We start from the raw sequence: 17,334 nt of genomic DNA, 5'->3' as shown, positions 1-17,334 counted from the left end.
CATGAAAGACAATCTGATATTCTGTTTGTTGTTGGTTATTTCCTTAAAAACTACGACTTTATTCTCGTAATATTATGACTTTCATCTCATTAAATTACGACTTTATTCTCGTAATATTATGACTTTTTCTCAGTTATGACTTTATTCTCAAAATATTACGAGTTTTTTCTCGTAATATTTCGACTTTATTCTCGAAATCTCCTATTTTTTTTTTCTTCAATGTGGCCCTAATACTCCGTCGTATAGTATAGTATGTCAATTGTTTTTTCTATGAAAACATCATATGTCGATTTTTTTCCATTAAAAAAGTCACAGTACAGGATGTCAGTTTTTTTCCTATGAAAACATCATAGTATAATATGTTGTTTTTTTCCATGAAAAAAGTCACAGTACAGGATGTCAATTTTTTTGCCCAAAAACGTCATAGTATAGTTTGTTGATTTTTTCCATGAATAAAGTCATGGTATAGCATGTTGTTGTTTTTCAACGAAAAACGTCATAGTATAGTATGTTGATTTTTTTCCACAAAACAAAGTCATAGTATAGCATTTCAAATTTTTTTCCCACAAAAAAGTCATAGTATAGTATGTCGTTTTTTTCCATGAAAAAAAAAATAGTAAATGTCATAGTGGTAACTGGTAAACAATTCACAGTATAGTATGTCATTTAAATGTCATATAAATTCATAGTATAGTATGTAGAAAAAAAAGTATGCATGTAAGTATGAAGTAAAAAGAAAAGTCATAGTATAGCAATATTACTTGCAAAACAATGACTTCATCTTACCTCTGAATAAAGCCAAGTTAGAACACAATAAGTTAAGTATTTCTTATTTTTATTGTGATTGTGGTATAAGACAAATCCACCAATTCTCATCCATTTAAAAATTCAAGTAAATACACAAATGTTCACTTGACAGCCACATCATAACACATAGTGGATGTTAATGGGTATACTGCACATCTTATGGAAACAACAGAGCACTAAAGATGAAACACAGCCCACAGTCAGCAAACATATGTCATATTCAGCGGATATAGCGAATACACCAAAATCTTAAAAAAAAAAAAAGAACAAAGTTTCAAACTGTCAGCTTTTGTCCAGATTTCTACAAACTCACAAAATAAAAGGCATTAAAAGATGCTGCTGTGTGCTGCAGAATAACATGCCAGGAATATGAATACTATACTGAATATTTTACACATAAAGTAAAATATTTTCTTTACGTCTCTAAATTAGTTTGAGTAAAGTCAGGGCAGTTTATCCTCTCACATATTGAAATAAATTAAAAAAAAAACAAAACACTACTTACAGGAAATTATACATAAACAACAACAGATAATTGCCAACCAGGGCTTCACATTGAAATAAATAACATCCAAACACACATTTGTCTCAGGTTCAACACGTTAAGAAATGTTACATTCAGAAATGAGGTCTACAGGTTAGAAAGAAGGAAAACAAGGAACGCAGCTCTGCATCACTGATTATAGATTTACAGCTTAACAGGAAATGTCCCTTTCTGCTTAAAGTCGGTGTGGATTTCACGTAGTTACATCAGCTGATATCCAGCGTGATAGTTTGAAGTTACCACCAGTTTAGAGTCGTGGTTTCTTGGATCACAATCTAATCTACATTAATTGTAACTATGCTAAAAGATCGTCCTTCTTACCACTGACGAGAGCTTTTTGTGTGAAGATAACAAATAAGAGTTAAAAACAAGAAGTAGAACAAAAACCTAAAAGGTCGAAGACAGAACTTCACTATTGCACTAAAATTCAAACATCATTACTTGGCACTGAGCAAAGTTTTACTTAAAGACAAATCAAAGTAAAAGGACACACATTGACCTTTTTAAATAAAATTATACTTGGTGTCTTTACTTGTGTTTTCACTGCTTGCAGGTTTTGGAAAGCTCCTCTTACATCTGAAGTTTTATGTTGGAATGTGGGTTAAAGGGAAACTTTGATACTATTAAACCTTGATCCTATTTTCTAGGAGTGGGGAAACAATCGATACAGCGTAGTATTTTTGTGTGGCAATATCGTATCGTCACACAGTGCCAGATACTGACTTTTTTACAAATACAAAAAAAAAAAAAAAGACTATCATTTAAACTTTATCTCATTAGATAAAACGGATGTTGACAGATGTTCCTTTAGGGACACAATTTACAGTTGAAAAAAGGTAATAAATCGTAATATATTTTATCGCAATAATATTGAATCATGACTTAAGCATTGTGATATTATCGTATTGTGGATTCCGAACTCTACTATTTTCCCATGTCTAAGTGACTGATTGAGACCACTTTTGAAATTAGTCCGATATTGAGACAGAATATGGAGAGAAAGTTAAGAAAAATGTTCCATTTCTCTTTTCCATAATATTGTCAGATTTCAATTAACAATCTGAGCCCGTCAATGGCAAAAACAAGCACTAAAAATGGATGTACATTGGCGGTATACTATTGCCTGTAGGGATTACACTGCGGTCTCTCTCAATACTAGACCAATGTCAAAAACCGTTGTCTCCACTAGACACAAAAACACAAGGAAATTGGGTCCAGGTTGAAAAAATACCTAAGTTTCCCTTTAACAATGGGCAAATTTAAATTTTTATACCAGTGTAATTTTTCAGAATTATTCAGAAAATTGTCATTTTGTCTCAATAAAGTGAAGTCCCTCCCCACCCAGTGGACCACCATGGGACTTTATGTCAGAAAACGTATATATGGGAGTAAATGGTGAGGGAGAAATCATGTTTTGAACCTGTTTGAATTGTGTGATGAATTTCATATATCATATTTGTCACTGTCAGATAATTTGTAAGTAAAAAAAAAAAAAGACAAAATCACAGCACAATTCAAACAGGATCAGATAACTGTCTCTTACCATTAAGTGCCGTACATATTTTTTTTAGATATAAGGTACCATGGGAGTCCATCAGACGGTGAGGGACTGTAAGGTAAGGTCTTTTAGGTCTTTTCTTGTCGTTACGTCACCATTCATGAGCAAACGACATAAAATGTTTAAGTGTAGATTTAAACATCTTAGTGAGCTCCTCAGGGATCAGCATGACTACACTAAAGGGAGGATCTTTGTATTAATAATTGAAATGCCAAATTAAATAATCTAAAACTAATCAACACTTTAATAATATGGAAATGTTACACATTAAAACAGAAAAAGGGGGAAAAATGGCCCCAAATCAATCAAGTTTTAGTAAATTCTGAAAGAAGAATAAACGAGTAGTAAGTGGAAATAAAGAAAAGTCTACAATCATTGACAATCAATCAATACTACTCATCTACATTCAATATCAAGGACAGTAAATTTAAGTCAATAAACTAAATTGAAATGCAATCCATTCTATTTTTAAGAGTATTTTCCTGTGGGCAATTTCATGTTTGGGCTCAGACTACAGACCCAAATTAGTTTGACAAAGAGTTTTCAAAACAATCCAAACATTTATCTTGTGCTTTACTTAGAACTAAATACGCAACAGGGCCAAAATGAAAAGTAATAAATATGATGATCATAATAAAATCACTATCGACCATCTCAGAACAATCTAACACATAAACACTGAAGATACTGACAGAAAAAGGAAAAACAAAATGTGCAAAATGCTGTTTGGAGAAGACGGGGCTGTTTCTCCAAAGGATCTTAGTGCTGAAATCATCATTGTTCCATTTAAATAAAGGAGTTTTAGGTATTTTTTTTGTTGCCCGTGAAGTGCTTTTTGCACTGAGGTCAACAGGTTTACAATTTTCAATTTAGCCAATATTGCTTGCTAACATTACAAACATTAGAACTAGGAGCCTGGAATTAAAAGTCTGGTCAGATTTTTAATTTTCTATCAGATAACTTTGAATTCAAATGATCACTTTGCCAATTTTAGGCAGTATTTTATTTTGGTGAAGGTTTTTTACAGCCACTTCTGTTTAGACAATTTAACCTCTGAAAACTTCTTTTCCTTCTGGTGCTGTATGTGACTCTGGAGAAGGATAAATGTTGGGTCTCATTCGTAGGTCATAAATTTTTGTCGCTTTGGGTTGGTAATTTGATCGAACCACTATTCCAAAATGTCAGTATGTGACTACCTACAAATGAGACTCAGTAACCATTTATTTTTCTCCAGAGTTACATATAGCACCTTTAAACAAACGAAAAGGTTTTATAGACAAATTTTTTTAAATTTTTCAACAGAAGCCATTGAAGGTTTTGGTAATATTTCAAACCCTGCCCCAGTTATAAGTAGCATTCCTCGATAAACGTTACCATCAATATATCAATATATATTTATCTGGCCAGATAAGATGCCTGTTGACATAATTAGGTGATGACAGAATTAAAATACTTTGTGAAACGAGCCACTTATCGTCCTCAGAGCCACAAAACGACCAGAAGTTGAGGGCAGTAATGCAACATTTTACAGGTGCAGTGTGTAGGATCTAATGCCATCTAATGGTGAGATTGCAGATTGCAACCAACTGAATACCCCTCAACCCTTCCATATGGTGGCCTCCAGGTAACATGAAAATGCTAAAGGCTGTCTCTAGAGCCAGTGTTTGGTTTGTCCGTTCTGGGCTACTGTAGAAACATGGCGGGCTCCACTGAAGAGAACCAATTGCCTGTGTATATATGACGGCCTCATTGAGAACATCGAGAACATAGTTATGATTACATTTAATTTCTGCGGATAGATCTCCCTAAATCCTACACACTGCACCTTTCAGGCAACATGTAAGGGCAACTTTATCAACACAGTCATCAAAAGCTGCTCCACATTTGCCTCTATTGCACAGCTTCACCGCCTCAAAATGCTGTCCATGTATCGTCACCTTTAGGGCAGCGACAGTAGTGTCCAAGAAACCGCCAGAAGCATTGCTGCTCCCTTTACAGAACACGTGAATATTTCGTGTCAGCACGTTGTCATGTCTTTCTGTGAGCGATGCCCCAAATGTGCCCTTACAGTACTGTGAAAGTGGAACAGTAAGAAAAGAACCAAACAAGCCAGCTTGTCAGCCTCCTTCACAATGCCCTCAGACAAATAAAGAGCCCATACCTGAGAAAGAGAAGAATACTGTTTCACCTCGTCAGGCCCCTCGTACTCTCCTACATCTCTCCTTCAGTTTTTACAAGCAGATCTCACTCCGTCTGCTGTGTGCTATCATTGTGCGATACCAGAAAGGGGGGATAGTTTATAAACCAAATACATGATACTGTAGCTTGTGGTAGGACACTTGATTAACTCTTAAAAGAACTGTGGTTCCTTAAACTCATTCAATCCAGAGGCCATTTTGCAGCCCTCCTTTTTGTCTCATGGTGTAATATTTGGGAGATAAAAAAACTGTGTTTGAATGTGACTCAGGGAAGTCTTCCTTTATATTGGTAAGAAAAGGAACACTTGTCAGCTTTTCCTGATCACATACTCAATGACCTCAATAACAGCAGCTGCCCCTGGTACTCTGGACTCTCTGTAGAGCCACACTACAACCAATAAACCACGAGGAGCCAGTGCTGCCTGCCCCCACATGACCATCACTGCTCTAAAGTGATGCATTCGACAAAGCAAAGGGGCTGAGCATCTGTCACCTAACCCGTTCAATCATGTCCCCCGCTTGCTCAACTAACACAAGGCGGGATATCGTCTCGCAGATTTCCACAATGTATCGGGACATCTCGCCTTTCTTTAGGAAAGATGAATCCTCCAAGTTTAGAAGTGGTCAACCCAAGTGTCTCTCTCTCCGGACTTCATTTGTGGATCTTCCAGTTCCTGAGGAGGTGAAGCTTCCAGGCTTGGGGGGTCAGAGAGGAGGTGGGTAGTTGGACAGGTTGGAGTTGCCCTCCAAAGGATGAAGACGAGGAAGAGGAGGCCTGTAGGAACCTTCCTGCACCCACCCTGCCCTCTGCTACCCACGCCTTCAGCCCTGCAGCTGCAGACAGATACCCTGCGGAGGATCACAGATCATGGCTTTAAAGACAAACTGGAGTATAAAATACACACTCAGTAACACAGGGCTGTACCGAAAATCTGTTCTTACACTCTACAGGAGCCATCCCCAGTATATAATGTATATGTGGGATGCTAGTTTGTCCTGCAGGGGTCACTGTCAGTATAGGTAGGAAACATTCATTGACGGACAGGTGTTGCTAGACGGGCCAAATCAGGTGTACACTGGAAATTAGTACCTCTGAATGGTTTATGGACACAGATTCATTGATATTTGCAAGTATTTCATTGAAGACTACAGCGGTGTTAAACAAATTATGCATCAAAGAAGAAGAATTGAACTCTTTGTTTCACCTGATGAGCAGCCGTCGGTTTGGTCAGGCGAGCGCGTCAGTTATTAAGCAGCCTGTCTATGCAGATTCTCAGTGGCTTTAAGTTTACGCTTAGCCGCTGTACACTCAATGCTTCTATTCTTTCAAGGTATGAATGTCAGTTGTATTTTATGACATCATCCTAAAAAAATGTAAAATCCTTCACAAAACCCTGAATTTGATATGATATTTTTATAATTTTGTGAAGACTTAACTGTAACAGTGTCAGTTTGATTTTTGTTACTGTGGTTACTGTGAATGTTGTCTCGAATATTTGGACTGAAGCAAAATATTTTATTACGCCAGATAAAAACATGTAAATTTGGAAATTGTTACACCTTTTTTTCCAATACATTTTGGCTTCTGGACTTAACAATGCTCTGGAGTTATTGGAAATGTTTGGATCACATGAGTCGGAAACAACTCTGCACAGACACCATTGGAATCTGATTCTACAAATAGTATAAAACTTGAATATTACAGAGCTTCCAATACCATTTTTTCCTTCCAGTATCAATGCCCATACCTGAACTTGCATATCGGCCGATAGTGAGAACTATTCTGATACCACTGCATAAAAATGCAAATAAAAAACGATAATATAAGCTATACAATGCTAGTCCTGAATGTGGAATGATCACTATCATTGTTGTACAGCATGGCCATACAGGCCTGAGAAATTTGCTCACGGCTCACGTCAACTATTTACCAAAAATTATTTCTTTTTCGCGCAATTTGCTGTGTAGGCAACTGTTTTAAAGAGGGGAGTACGACTTTATCCAGGTGTGTAGCCAAATCTTTATCTTCAACTTTGCAAAAATACTGGGTTTAAACACCATGAATACACATGTTAAAAATGTGCAGCATTCTAATGTTAATTTAGAATTCAAAGAAAACTTTATGAATAAAGCTTTGATGCTTCCAACTCTTCGGTACAGCCCTACTGTAACATCACAACCATAAAGAATGGTTGCCACACTGCAATGATGTGTCTGTTAAACACAACGAATGAAATATTGCTGGAAATGAAGTATTAGATTATGTGGGTCAGGCATATTGTAAATCTGGATCACAGACTCTGGGGTGCATGGTACAAACACAGGAGTATTTGTTAGCTTTATACACACACTGTGTGTTCATATTATCTGCCTCTTTATCTTTAGCCTTGATTAACCAGAGATGTTAAACATAAGTATAAATACATTTTGCACCAGATTCATCTCCAGTTTTTCACAGATTCTTTTGCCTCTTTGTACTGTTACATCCAACAGAGTTGTAGGGTCACTGCTAGACAAGAATATAATCTGGAATTTAGAGTATAAAGATGAAATATTTGGAAGAAAAAGTTGTAATAGTTAAAAAATAAGAGTTATATAATGATTCTGACTAAAAGTGAAACTTTGGACTCTATTTTCCAGTGTTTTTGTGTCTAAGTGACTAAAAGACACAACCATTTTTAAAATCAGGTCCAGTATTGAAGGGGCTGCAGCAGTGAAACAGGTTGCAATGTAATCTATATGGGCAATCTTGTCATTTTAAGCCCATGGAAAGTGTGTTTTTGCTCAAAGAGTTTGACAACATTACAGAAAAGACCGTACAGAGATACAAAAGCTTTTTACTGACCTTTCACTGATCCGGTCTGTTTGTTGTCACCAGTGTGTGTAACCAAGTCTCACTCAAGGAAGAGTCTTGTTATGAAACCTTGCCAACTTTTCTCACGTTGTCTAACCCAGCTAAATATTCAGCCATGACACTGAAAATCTTTCAGTTAACACTCAGCACGGCCTTCTGGATTCCTGGCACTCCTCTCTCCAACTCTCACTAACACTTCCACTGTTATTTTTCCTCCGACAAGTCGGCTCTGGCAAGATTTCAGAACTTTCCTTGAGCAAGACTTGGTCACAATAACAAACAGACTAGTGAAAGGTAAGGACAAAGTTTCTCTGTAGGGTCCTGTCAGTGATGTTGTCAAACACTTAAAATAACAATCTGAGCCTGTCAGTGGTAAAAACAAGCACTTTTGGTGGACGTAAATGAACACAATTGACCGTAGGGATAAGTCACTCAAACACAATAAAATGAGAAAATAGAATCCAGGTTGAAAACTAATAAGGTTAAGAAAAAGACCTAGTGGTCCTCAAAACAGAAAAAAATGACTCTGACTATCATTTTTTTCTACTTGTAAAAAGAGAAGTGAGTTTCATGCATCATCAGAACATCAATAAAAACCTCAAATTCAACTGATCTAGTTTGTGCACTCACATCTCAAACACGTAACAATCCTACAAAGCTAAAACTTTAAAGCTGAACAGAGTGGCATCTCAAACTGTTCTCGTCCTTCTGTGATGTTAAGTGTTAGAGACAACATACGGTACCTCTGTTGCCTTTCCATGCACAGACAGCAGGCAGAGTGTGAGCCTCACTCCTGGAGCTCTGTCAGAGCCACACAGCATGCAGCTCTATCATCCTTACTCTGCGCGGGACCGTCTACTCCACCGCCAGTCGTCATGCTGCGGCTGCGACTGGTCAGCTTCTTGAGCTCGCTGGCAAAGGAAATTACTTTCTTTTTGTCTTCCCGCACCACCTGGAAGCAGAGACAGATTCGTGTCAGTGAAATACAGACAGAACACATGGAAATACTTATAATACTTCCTATTTTGCCACTCATTCTGTCTTGATTATTTCAAAAAAGAAACACTAAGTTTAAAAGATTATTCAACCTTTATTCAGCATTCTTACATACAGACATCTCAGCACAAACAGGCCTTACGTGTAAAAGGATGAATAATAACTTAAATAAATACTGACAGACATACAACATGTAAAAACATTAGAACAATATAAACAGAGTCACGAAAACAAGCAGAGCAACAGAGCACACAAAGCAAAGTTACACACCAGGGAAGCAGTGACGGGTTAAAAAGCACATCATCATGCAGCATCATACAACAGCGAGCACAACACAACATGGATTAATACAGATGTTAGTGAAACAGTCACAGTTCACATACAGAGTTGAAGCAGCGCAAAGCAGTGATGCAACGCACATAAATATAAAATAAAAACATGGAAGATAAAATCTAAAGAGTCTCTAGCATTGGAAGTCGATCACTACGTTTAGAGCTACCTGCTCCTTGAGTTTTAGAATGAACTTTCCCGCTCCTCGCCAGCGGCTCTGAGCTTGGAAGACACACTCGTGATCCAGCAGCACCCGCTGCAGGGGCTTGGCGGCAGAGGTCTTCTTAGATCCGGAGTCCTTGGTCACTTCCTCCATCAGGACGTAGTCACATGGATTGGGATTGGATAGGATGCTGCAGGAATACTTGGCCTTTGACAAAGTCTGGATGGACAGAGTGTAGGAGAAACAAGTTAGGCTCCTTTAAGGTTGGTAGACGCAAAGTTTTGGATTTTTAAATTGGGGTTGTGTAAGTAGTAGTCAGTTTATTACATCCAGTAGGTGTCTGTCAGTACGCCCCCAGTTTGGAGAAGAAGCAGGACTACCAACACCGATGCTAAGCAATGTACTGCTGTGGACAAGGGCAGCGACAAAGCGTATCTAAGCCACTTAAAAAAGGTCCAACCTACACAATTCAATCTAAACTCAAGTGTGCGTCATATTGAGAATATTTTCACTGCTTTACCTTTGCGTCAGACAACCCATGGGTGATACACTGACTATGGATTAATACCTAACAGTGCGTTCTCGACTCTCCTCACCTGCTGTATGATGTCCTGAGCAGTGCTGTAGCGCGGGGCCTTGATCACAGTGTGAGGCTGTTCTGGTGAAACTTCATGGACCTGGACAAAGAACATGTCGTCCTCTGCTGCTCCTCCTCCTCCCCCTCCTCCTCCTCCACCTCCTGCTCCTTCTCTACCTCCCACAGTCACCTCCTCCTCTCCCTCTGGCACCGAGTTCCTCTCATTTAAGTTCTGGAAGAATAAAAACATACAGTCATAGCAAAAATCCCATGCAAGAGAGTGTTTAAAATAAATGTAGCTACTTTAAAAGAAGCTGCTGTCCCTGCTGCTGTGGTTTATAAGACAACCACAAGGGGGAGCCATAGTCAACATGATGGGTCAAACAAAAAGTGTTCATTGCTTTTTGTATAAGTTTGATACTGATATGAATGTGTTTTAAATCATTCAATGGATAAATTGGAAAAATTCAACTCAGTTAAAACCAATAAACCCAAATAATCCAATTTTTTTGCTGATAACATCCACTCTGGGATCACTTTAGGTGTTTCTACCAACTTAATCTCTGTGTGTTACCTCCTCTCTCGTCTTGAGGCAGATCCTCCCCACGTATCCCTCCTCAGAGTTCCAGCTGGACACCAGTCTGACCACCTCCTCCTCGGGCGCTAGAGGACGGTGCTGAGCACAGCGCTTCATCTCGCTGCGCTCCTTCAGCAGAGGGACCTTCTCCTCGCACAGGAAGTACTCCGACGGGTTTCCCGTGGATGCTACAACCTGTGTAGGTACGTGTGACACAACATGACAAATTAATACAACTGTTTAAATATATTTATACTTCTCTTTAAGCATTTACATTTACTACATTCAGTTTACTCATGTCTCATTTACCGTATTTAATATTTTACTTATGCTATATTTTGCCCCTTATTTTACTTGAACCATTTTATGTTTAGATTCTTATTTTGTTTTTAATTTGCTTTATCTTCTTTTCCATATGTCATGAGCATTGTAAGAGGGAGCAGGTGGACTTTAAATTTTCACTTCAAACGACTGCTTCTTTGTAATTATTGTGCAAATGTTCAATAAAGAACTTGAACTTGAAAAATCTCCATGAGCGAGACAAAAAAATGTGTGTGTGTGTGTGTGTGTGTGTGCGCGTGTCTGCCTTCTGCTCAGGCTGCAGTCACATTATCCGAGCATCATGAATCTTTATTTCTGAAGTACCAACCGTGTCCAGCAGCTGCTTGGCGGTCGTCTGTTCTGTAACACCAAACACGGTGAAGAGCTCAGGACCAGGGGCTCCGTACACCGTCACCTTGTTCTGCAGTGACGCACGTTTCTCCTCTGAACTGAACAGCTGTGTGGAGAGCAGGAGAGGTGCAGGGCAGCAGGTTATTATGTACAGTCTTTAAGGCACAGTGGAGGTACAGTATCAAATGTAACCCCTGTGATCTCAGATTCAAAGGAGATTTCAGGTCTTACCAGTGATGAGGGAATAGCGCCCCCTGTGGGACATTCCTCTGTTCTGCGGCTGAAGATGAACAGACTTGATACCTCCAGAGGTTCATTATGTTGTGTCCTTAACTGGACATGTCTGTAACCTGAAACACACAACAAGAAAATATGTTTTGACTACACGATAACACCGAACGATCTGATTAAAAAAAGAGACGGACAGATGCTGGCCTCTGATAGATAATACAAAACGAACATATCTAAGCCTTGTGAACATTTTCTGCTGTCTTTCTGAATTAAATGAAACTGAGCACACAGGTTTACACATTACTTTTGAAGTTTTTGAATCCTATTTTCACTGCAGACGTAAATGATTTATATAGGCATTAATATTTACAGGTGCTTTGATCTACAGATCATCTTGGCTGCTTCTGAGTCTGAGCTGCAGATTTCCAATTTCCTTTTTTAGTCAGAGCTATAATCAACAGCACACACAAACATTTTTTGTAACTTTTCTTCAATGAAAATTCATACAACATTGATCATTAAATATCTTTTACATTTTCTATATATCTGCAGCAGGTTACAGGGCCTGCTCTCACACAAACAAACCTCAAGATAAGAAAGTGCCCCAGGTTACTGAACAGATATGTACAAATGAAATCCAGCAGAAAATAAATTGCAGTGCAGCCCACTCTATTGGACATGTTTTCCTTTTAAAAAAGAAAACAGCTGCAACAGACTCAAACAAACTATTTACATATCAGACAAGAATCAGAGAAATATTATTCTGCACTGTGAATTTAGGCCTCTTATAGACAGTCAACTCCTTATCATCTATCTATCTAAAAAAACAATTTTTGAATCAGTATCTATTTACAAGAGGTTAAGAGTACAGAGTATATTAACTCCCACTGCTCCGTAGCAGTCTGCCTCACACCATGTGCACGGCAAAGGAGACAGGGAGAGATCCGGCGCTGCCAACAACCAGTCACTGCAATAACTCTGAGCAACATGCATGGGAATAAATAACTTTTATCTTGATGGTCTTAATAAGACACTAAATTTGTCATTCGTTGCTTTTTATAACTTCAGTCACAAAAGCCAGCTAAAGACAGACCTGTTTAGACAGGCGTTTGTATGTACCAGAGCTAAGCTTTTACAGATTTTGTGCACTGTTGTTTTTTTCTTGTGTTGTTCCTTTCCAGCATATGTGCTGTGTCTCAGACTCTTACCTGGCTTGAGGGCCTTCAGAGGCAGAGTCCTCTGAGCAGTAGTCTGGGAGCTGTTGTTCTCCACCACAGCAAAGCGTAAGAAACACATCTCTTCAAAGTGCACGGTGAACTGGAAGTGCTCGCTCCACATGGGGTTGAGGGTGTTGCGGTGGATGGGTTTGGTGCGGAAGTGGCAGCTGTCAATGGGCATGCCCAGAACATCCACCTCAATGCAGGGGCTGCCAGCGCTGTTACCGGGACAAACGTTCTGCCCGGAGACAATCTGAGAGGAAGAAGAAGAAGACATAAGAGGTGCGATAATTACTGAGTGATGGTATTAACACCATGTTTGAACAACACTTCTTTTTTTATACTTTCCACTGATACTAAATCAGACTTGTTCTCAATTCACTTGATGCAAAGCCAAGCAGGACAGAGAACACAAACAGCCTGAAGTCACTCTGACCTGCCAACGGACTCTATTTCATCTAAAGACACACACACACACAGGTTTTATGAGTGTGAGATCATCCCTGTTGTTTATACTGCTGCTTTTTACCAGAGCAGTGTTCATGATGCCTCAGAGAGCATCACAGCGGATAATCTGAACCTCAGAGACGATCATGACTGTCAGAGCATAAACCGTTTAATTAAAGGCAGCAACATCATCAACATTATGAACAGGTGTGTGTTGTGTGTGTGTCCCTCCACACATTAACTCTCGCTGTTACACACCTAAAGGCACAAATAACCACCTTATATCAACAGAGTGTTCACTGCTGCTTATAATGCTGCTATTTATGCTACCAATAACTTTGTGATGACATGACTTCTGAGGCATTTAAATGTTTCAGCTCCTGAGACTGTAACTCCTCTTGCCTTCTCAGTCTACAGTGTTCACACATGTAGACACATGACTGTATGCGGGCTTCTGAAACCAGATGTGGTGCGATAACATTCACGCTTTTATTGTTCATTTCCACTAACAATAAGTAATGAGTGACACACATGATGAAATGCACATGCAGAACAATAAATACAGTGAGTGGAGACAGAGGGGTGGGGGGGTTCAGACAAAGTGTGGACATGCTACAATGCAGAGCTTTTATGAGGTTCTGTTCTCATTCACTGTTATAGGGAAATAACTGGGTGGCCTCCATGATTGTCAAATAGTAAAAGCACATACAGAGCATTTCAAAATAAAACTGTCCAAACACACTTTAATGGACTTAATACAAGTATTTAGGAGTGTGTGTTTGAGTGTCCAGTTATAATGTCTGTGCAGTTGCTGCAGGCTCACTAGTGACGGACAGAAAACAGAAGCTGCACCATGCAAATCAGGGTACAAATTAATATCAAATATTCAGGACACTATTTTAAAAAAAACCGTGCATTTAGTTTTTATCAAAAATGAGATGTGAGCATTTTTTTTTTAAAAGGGGGACTGTTACATATAAATGAATGTATGTTACATTCAAGCTAAGTTTACACAATGCTGATGAAGCCTATAGCTACCAGGGAAAGGTGTTTGTATTTCGCAGTATAGCGACTTGCAACATTCCTGCACTACTGCACCAGAAGTGATGCGTTTTAAGTCGACCTAAAAGGTTCAAACAGGGCAGGAAGAGGGGAGAGACTATAGTAATGTGCAGCAGCTATAGTGGTGATAAAAGAAGTAAACCAGGGACTATATTCACAGAGCTACCTAGTGCTAAGAGTTGCTCCTAGTGACAAAATTCTAAGAAACTTCTTAGAACTGTGACATTTTCTTATAATTTCCCCTTAAAGTTAAGACTAGGTCCTTGTGTCTTAGCCCTTAAAAGAGCTCCTAAGGTGAAAAACTGTCAGGAGCAGAGAGGAGGACTTTTAAGAGGTTTAAGAGTTTCTTAATCAGAGGAGAAACTGGTGGAGAGATCAAGAGGTCAGAGAAATCTTCTCCAAACACTAGACGACAGTGAGTAAATGAAATGCTACAGATCAGGGATAATTTGTGTGGTTGATGTCATTAGGGATACACACACATATTTTCCACATAACGCTATAATGCCAGAAATAAAAATGATTACAACACTAAGATATTTGAAAAACTGGAACAGTGCAGCAGTGATGACTTGAGGCTGTCTCAGCCTTCCATCAGCAGAGTGATCACACTAACAATGACAACCCTTTCACAGTTAGCAGTTCATCTCATTTCCACTGGGTGTCCACACCTTGTAGGCACATACAGGGCCGTGTCTGTGACAACCAATCACATCTGGTAAAAGAAAGCATCACACCTGGCAACAGGATCAACCACACCTCCTCACTAAGGTAAAAGTTTCTGCCCCTTCCTTGCTCAGAGTTGCTCTGAGAACTTTCCTTAATCACTCCAAAGCTAGGACTCCTCATTAAATTTTTTAGGCTGAGTTAGGAGCCCTCTGAGAGTTTTCTCAGAATGTTTGTGAATACGACTCCAGGACAGCACTCAAATTTGACTTTGTAATGTTGCCACACAGATGTTTCTGGCAAGACACCCTTCTTTAGCGTGTATTCTAGCTTTGTCACAAACAATATACACAGGTAGGATTAATTATAGATGACTGCAACGAGCTTAACAAGCTATGCAGTGTTCACATTATAAGCGAGACAGCAAAAGGCTACAAGTCATTTTTAATGGAAGCCTGTGGCGTTAAGCTACAAATTGACGCCTGACATTTGTCGCTGCTGAAGGGCGTGATGCGCTACAATTGAAAGCTGAGCTGGCCTCAACTTTTTTTGGGTGCACTAATGAAGCAGTGAAGTGCAACCAATCATATGTTTTTGTTTCTAGCTGTGGTACCATGTTCTTTAGCTTTGTTAGCTGACGCTGTGCATATTCTCTGCATTGAAACTTGGCATTCAGAGAAAGAAAAAAAAGAAGACTTGGAGAGAGCGCTCCTGGAAGCAGGGAATATGTGGCAAGCTCACTTGCAGGCCTACGTTATAAGCACATGTCAACAGTGTTTGTGTTACGCTCACTGCCAGAGGCGGGAGAATAATTTTCCGTGCTCCAAAGCAAAAAGTATTTGCAAATAAAACACTTTGCAAACGTAAACAGCAATGTTATGATTCAACATTCTTAACTGAGAAAATTAACACGCAGCACGCCTGAAATTGAAAATGACAGCGTGAAAGAGGTAAGCAGGAAAATAATATATGAACAGGGAGGAAGCTGACGGTGCGGATAAAAAGGGGCAAAGAATGAAAGTGCAGACAACAAACTATCAGGGATAAAGTTGTCTTCCTAATTGATCTTCCATTCTGCTCTGTATGTCATCTTAACTCACAGTGAGGGAATAGACGGCGGGGCTCATTTTCTCCACGTCCCTCTCCATCGGACAGAACTGCTGATAGAGCGGACAGCTGCGGTCCCACAGCACCGCCGGCTTCAGGACATAGCCACAGCCGCCGTTGGCCTCAAACAGAGCTGTGTTCAACTGCATGGGCAAATCTGGAAGAAAGACGGATGTCATAATATCAACAAGCTGTACTCAAAAACCTCCACATCGAGGGCATTAGCAGAAGAGATATTAAAGATTTTTCCTGCATGACCCATCTGAACTTTCTTTGGTTGTGTGTCCTACAAACAAAATTGACATGTCTGAGTGCATGTAACCGTCTGCTTACAACTGGGTGATGATGTTTTGTAAACTTTGATTCCAAATGGTAAAAAAAAAAATGATGAAAACACAAGGCAGGAGTGAACTGAAGGAAGAGCAGAAAAGGAAAGGGAGTGAGACAGGGATCAAAGGAGAATAAGACAGAGGAGGACCAAAGATTTTTTTTAATGTTATATGCCTTTTAGAGAAAACAACTCCGACTCTCAGAGTTCAGACAGCGAACACAGACAGCAGAGAGCTTCTGGAAACAGAGAGGCAGAGACAAATGAGAAACAAGGAGAAAGAGAAATAAAGACACCAGAAAGAGAGCCACTGAAAAAGGAATAAGAGAAAAACAGTCAGGGAGAAGATACTGAGCGAAAAAAGAACAGAAGACAGTGGAGCATGATAGAGATCATTTTCACTTTTCAATTATACGAATCACACGAACACACTCTGAAATCAGAAATGTCTTGTTTTTCTCTCCATTGAAAACTGAGCTGTGTTGCTCATGTAGAATTTAAGCCTTTCAGCCATTTTCAAGGGTTTGCAAAAGTTTGAAAAGCTGACATGCAGAGGAGGCCTTGGAGTTGCTTTCTACTGTATTACAAAGATGAATAGAACTTTATCTTCCACTAATTACAACTTTGGAATAAGCAGTATACTGTAAATATATATAAAATGAAAGACTTCATGCTTAATGTTTGCTTATGAGTGACAAACATTCATAGACTTAACAGCCACTTTATTAGGTACACCTGTTCAATTGCTTATTAACACAAATAACTTATAAGCCAATCACTTGGTAGCAACTCAATGCATTTAGGCATGTAGACATGGTCAAGACAAGAGAATGGCCAGACTGGTTCAAGATGATAGAAAGGCAACAGTAACTCAAATAACCACTGGTTACAACCAAGGTCTGCAGAAGATCATCTCTGAACCAGCAGCACGTTGAACCTTGAAGCAGATGGGCTACAGCAGCAGGAGACCACACCAGGTGCCACTCCTGTCAGCTAACAA

General features: G+C 39.2%; 1 protein-coding gene across 8 annotated transcripts in view; it reads right to left on the bottom strand.

Annotated features, from left to right (window-relative positions):
• Positions 1-826: 826 nt before the first annotated feature.
• The window catches only part of plce1 (phospholipase C, epsilon 1), a 131,030-nt gene continuing 114,522 nt past the window's right edge, over positions 827-17,334 (bottom strand). For 6 of the 8 annotated variants that reach the window (XM_050059935.1, XM_050059939.1, XM_050059940.1 and 3 more), the window contains 9 exons: positions 16,000-16,163; positions 12,716-12,977; positions 11,508-11,626; positions 11,254-11,382; positions 10,602-10,799; positions 10,047-10,259; positions 9,457-9,669; positions 8,802-8,913; positions 827-5,956 (listed from right to left, as the gene is read on the bottom strand). In XM_050059935.1, coding sequence (XP_049915892.1) covers positions 5,760-5,956; positions 8,802-8,913; positions 9,457-9,669; positions 10,047-10,259; positions 10,602-10,799; positions 11,254-11,382; positions 11,508-11,626; positions 12,716-12,977; positions 16,000-16,163 — 1,607 coding nt within the window. In that variant the 3' untranslated portion in view covers positions 827-5,759. Of the gene's footprint in view, positions 5,957-8,704; positions 8,914-9,456; positions 9,670-10,046; positions 10,260-10,601; positions 10,800-11,253; positions 11,383-11,507; positions 11,627-12,715; positions 12,978-15,999; positions 16,164-17,334 lie in introns of all 8 variants that reach the window. The other 2 variants (XM_050059941.1, XM_050059943.1) reach the window with 1 other exon arrangement.

The sequence above is a fragment of the Epinephelus moara genome, chromosome 13 (assembly GCF_006386435.1).
Source record: "Epinephelus moara isolate mb chromosome 13, YSFRI_EMoa_1.0, whole genome shotgun sequence".
NCBI classification, from domain to species: Eukaryota; Metazoa; Chordata; class Actinopteri; order Perciformes; family Serranidae; genus Epinephelus; species Epinephelus moara.
The sequence above is the reverse complement of the archived record's forward strand: the minus strand, read 5'-3'. Positions and strand labels throughout refer to the sequence as shown.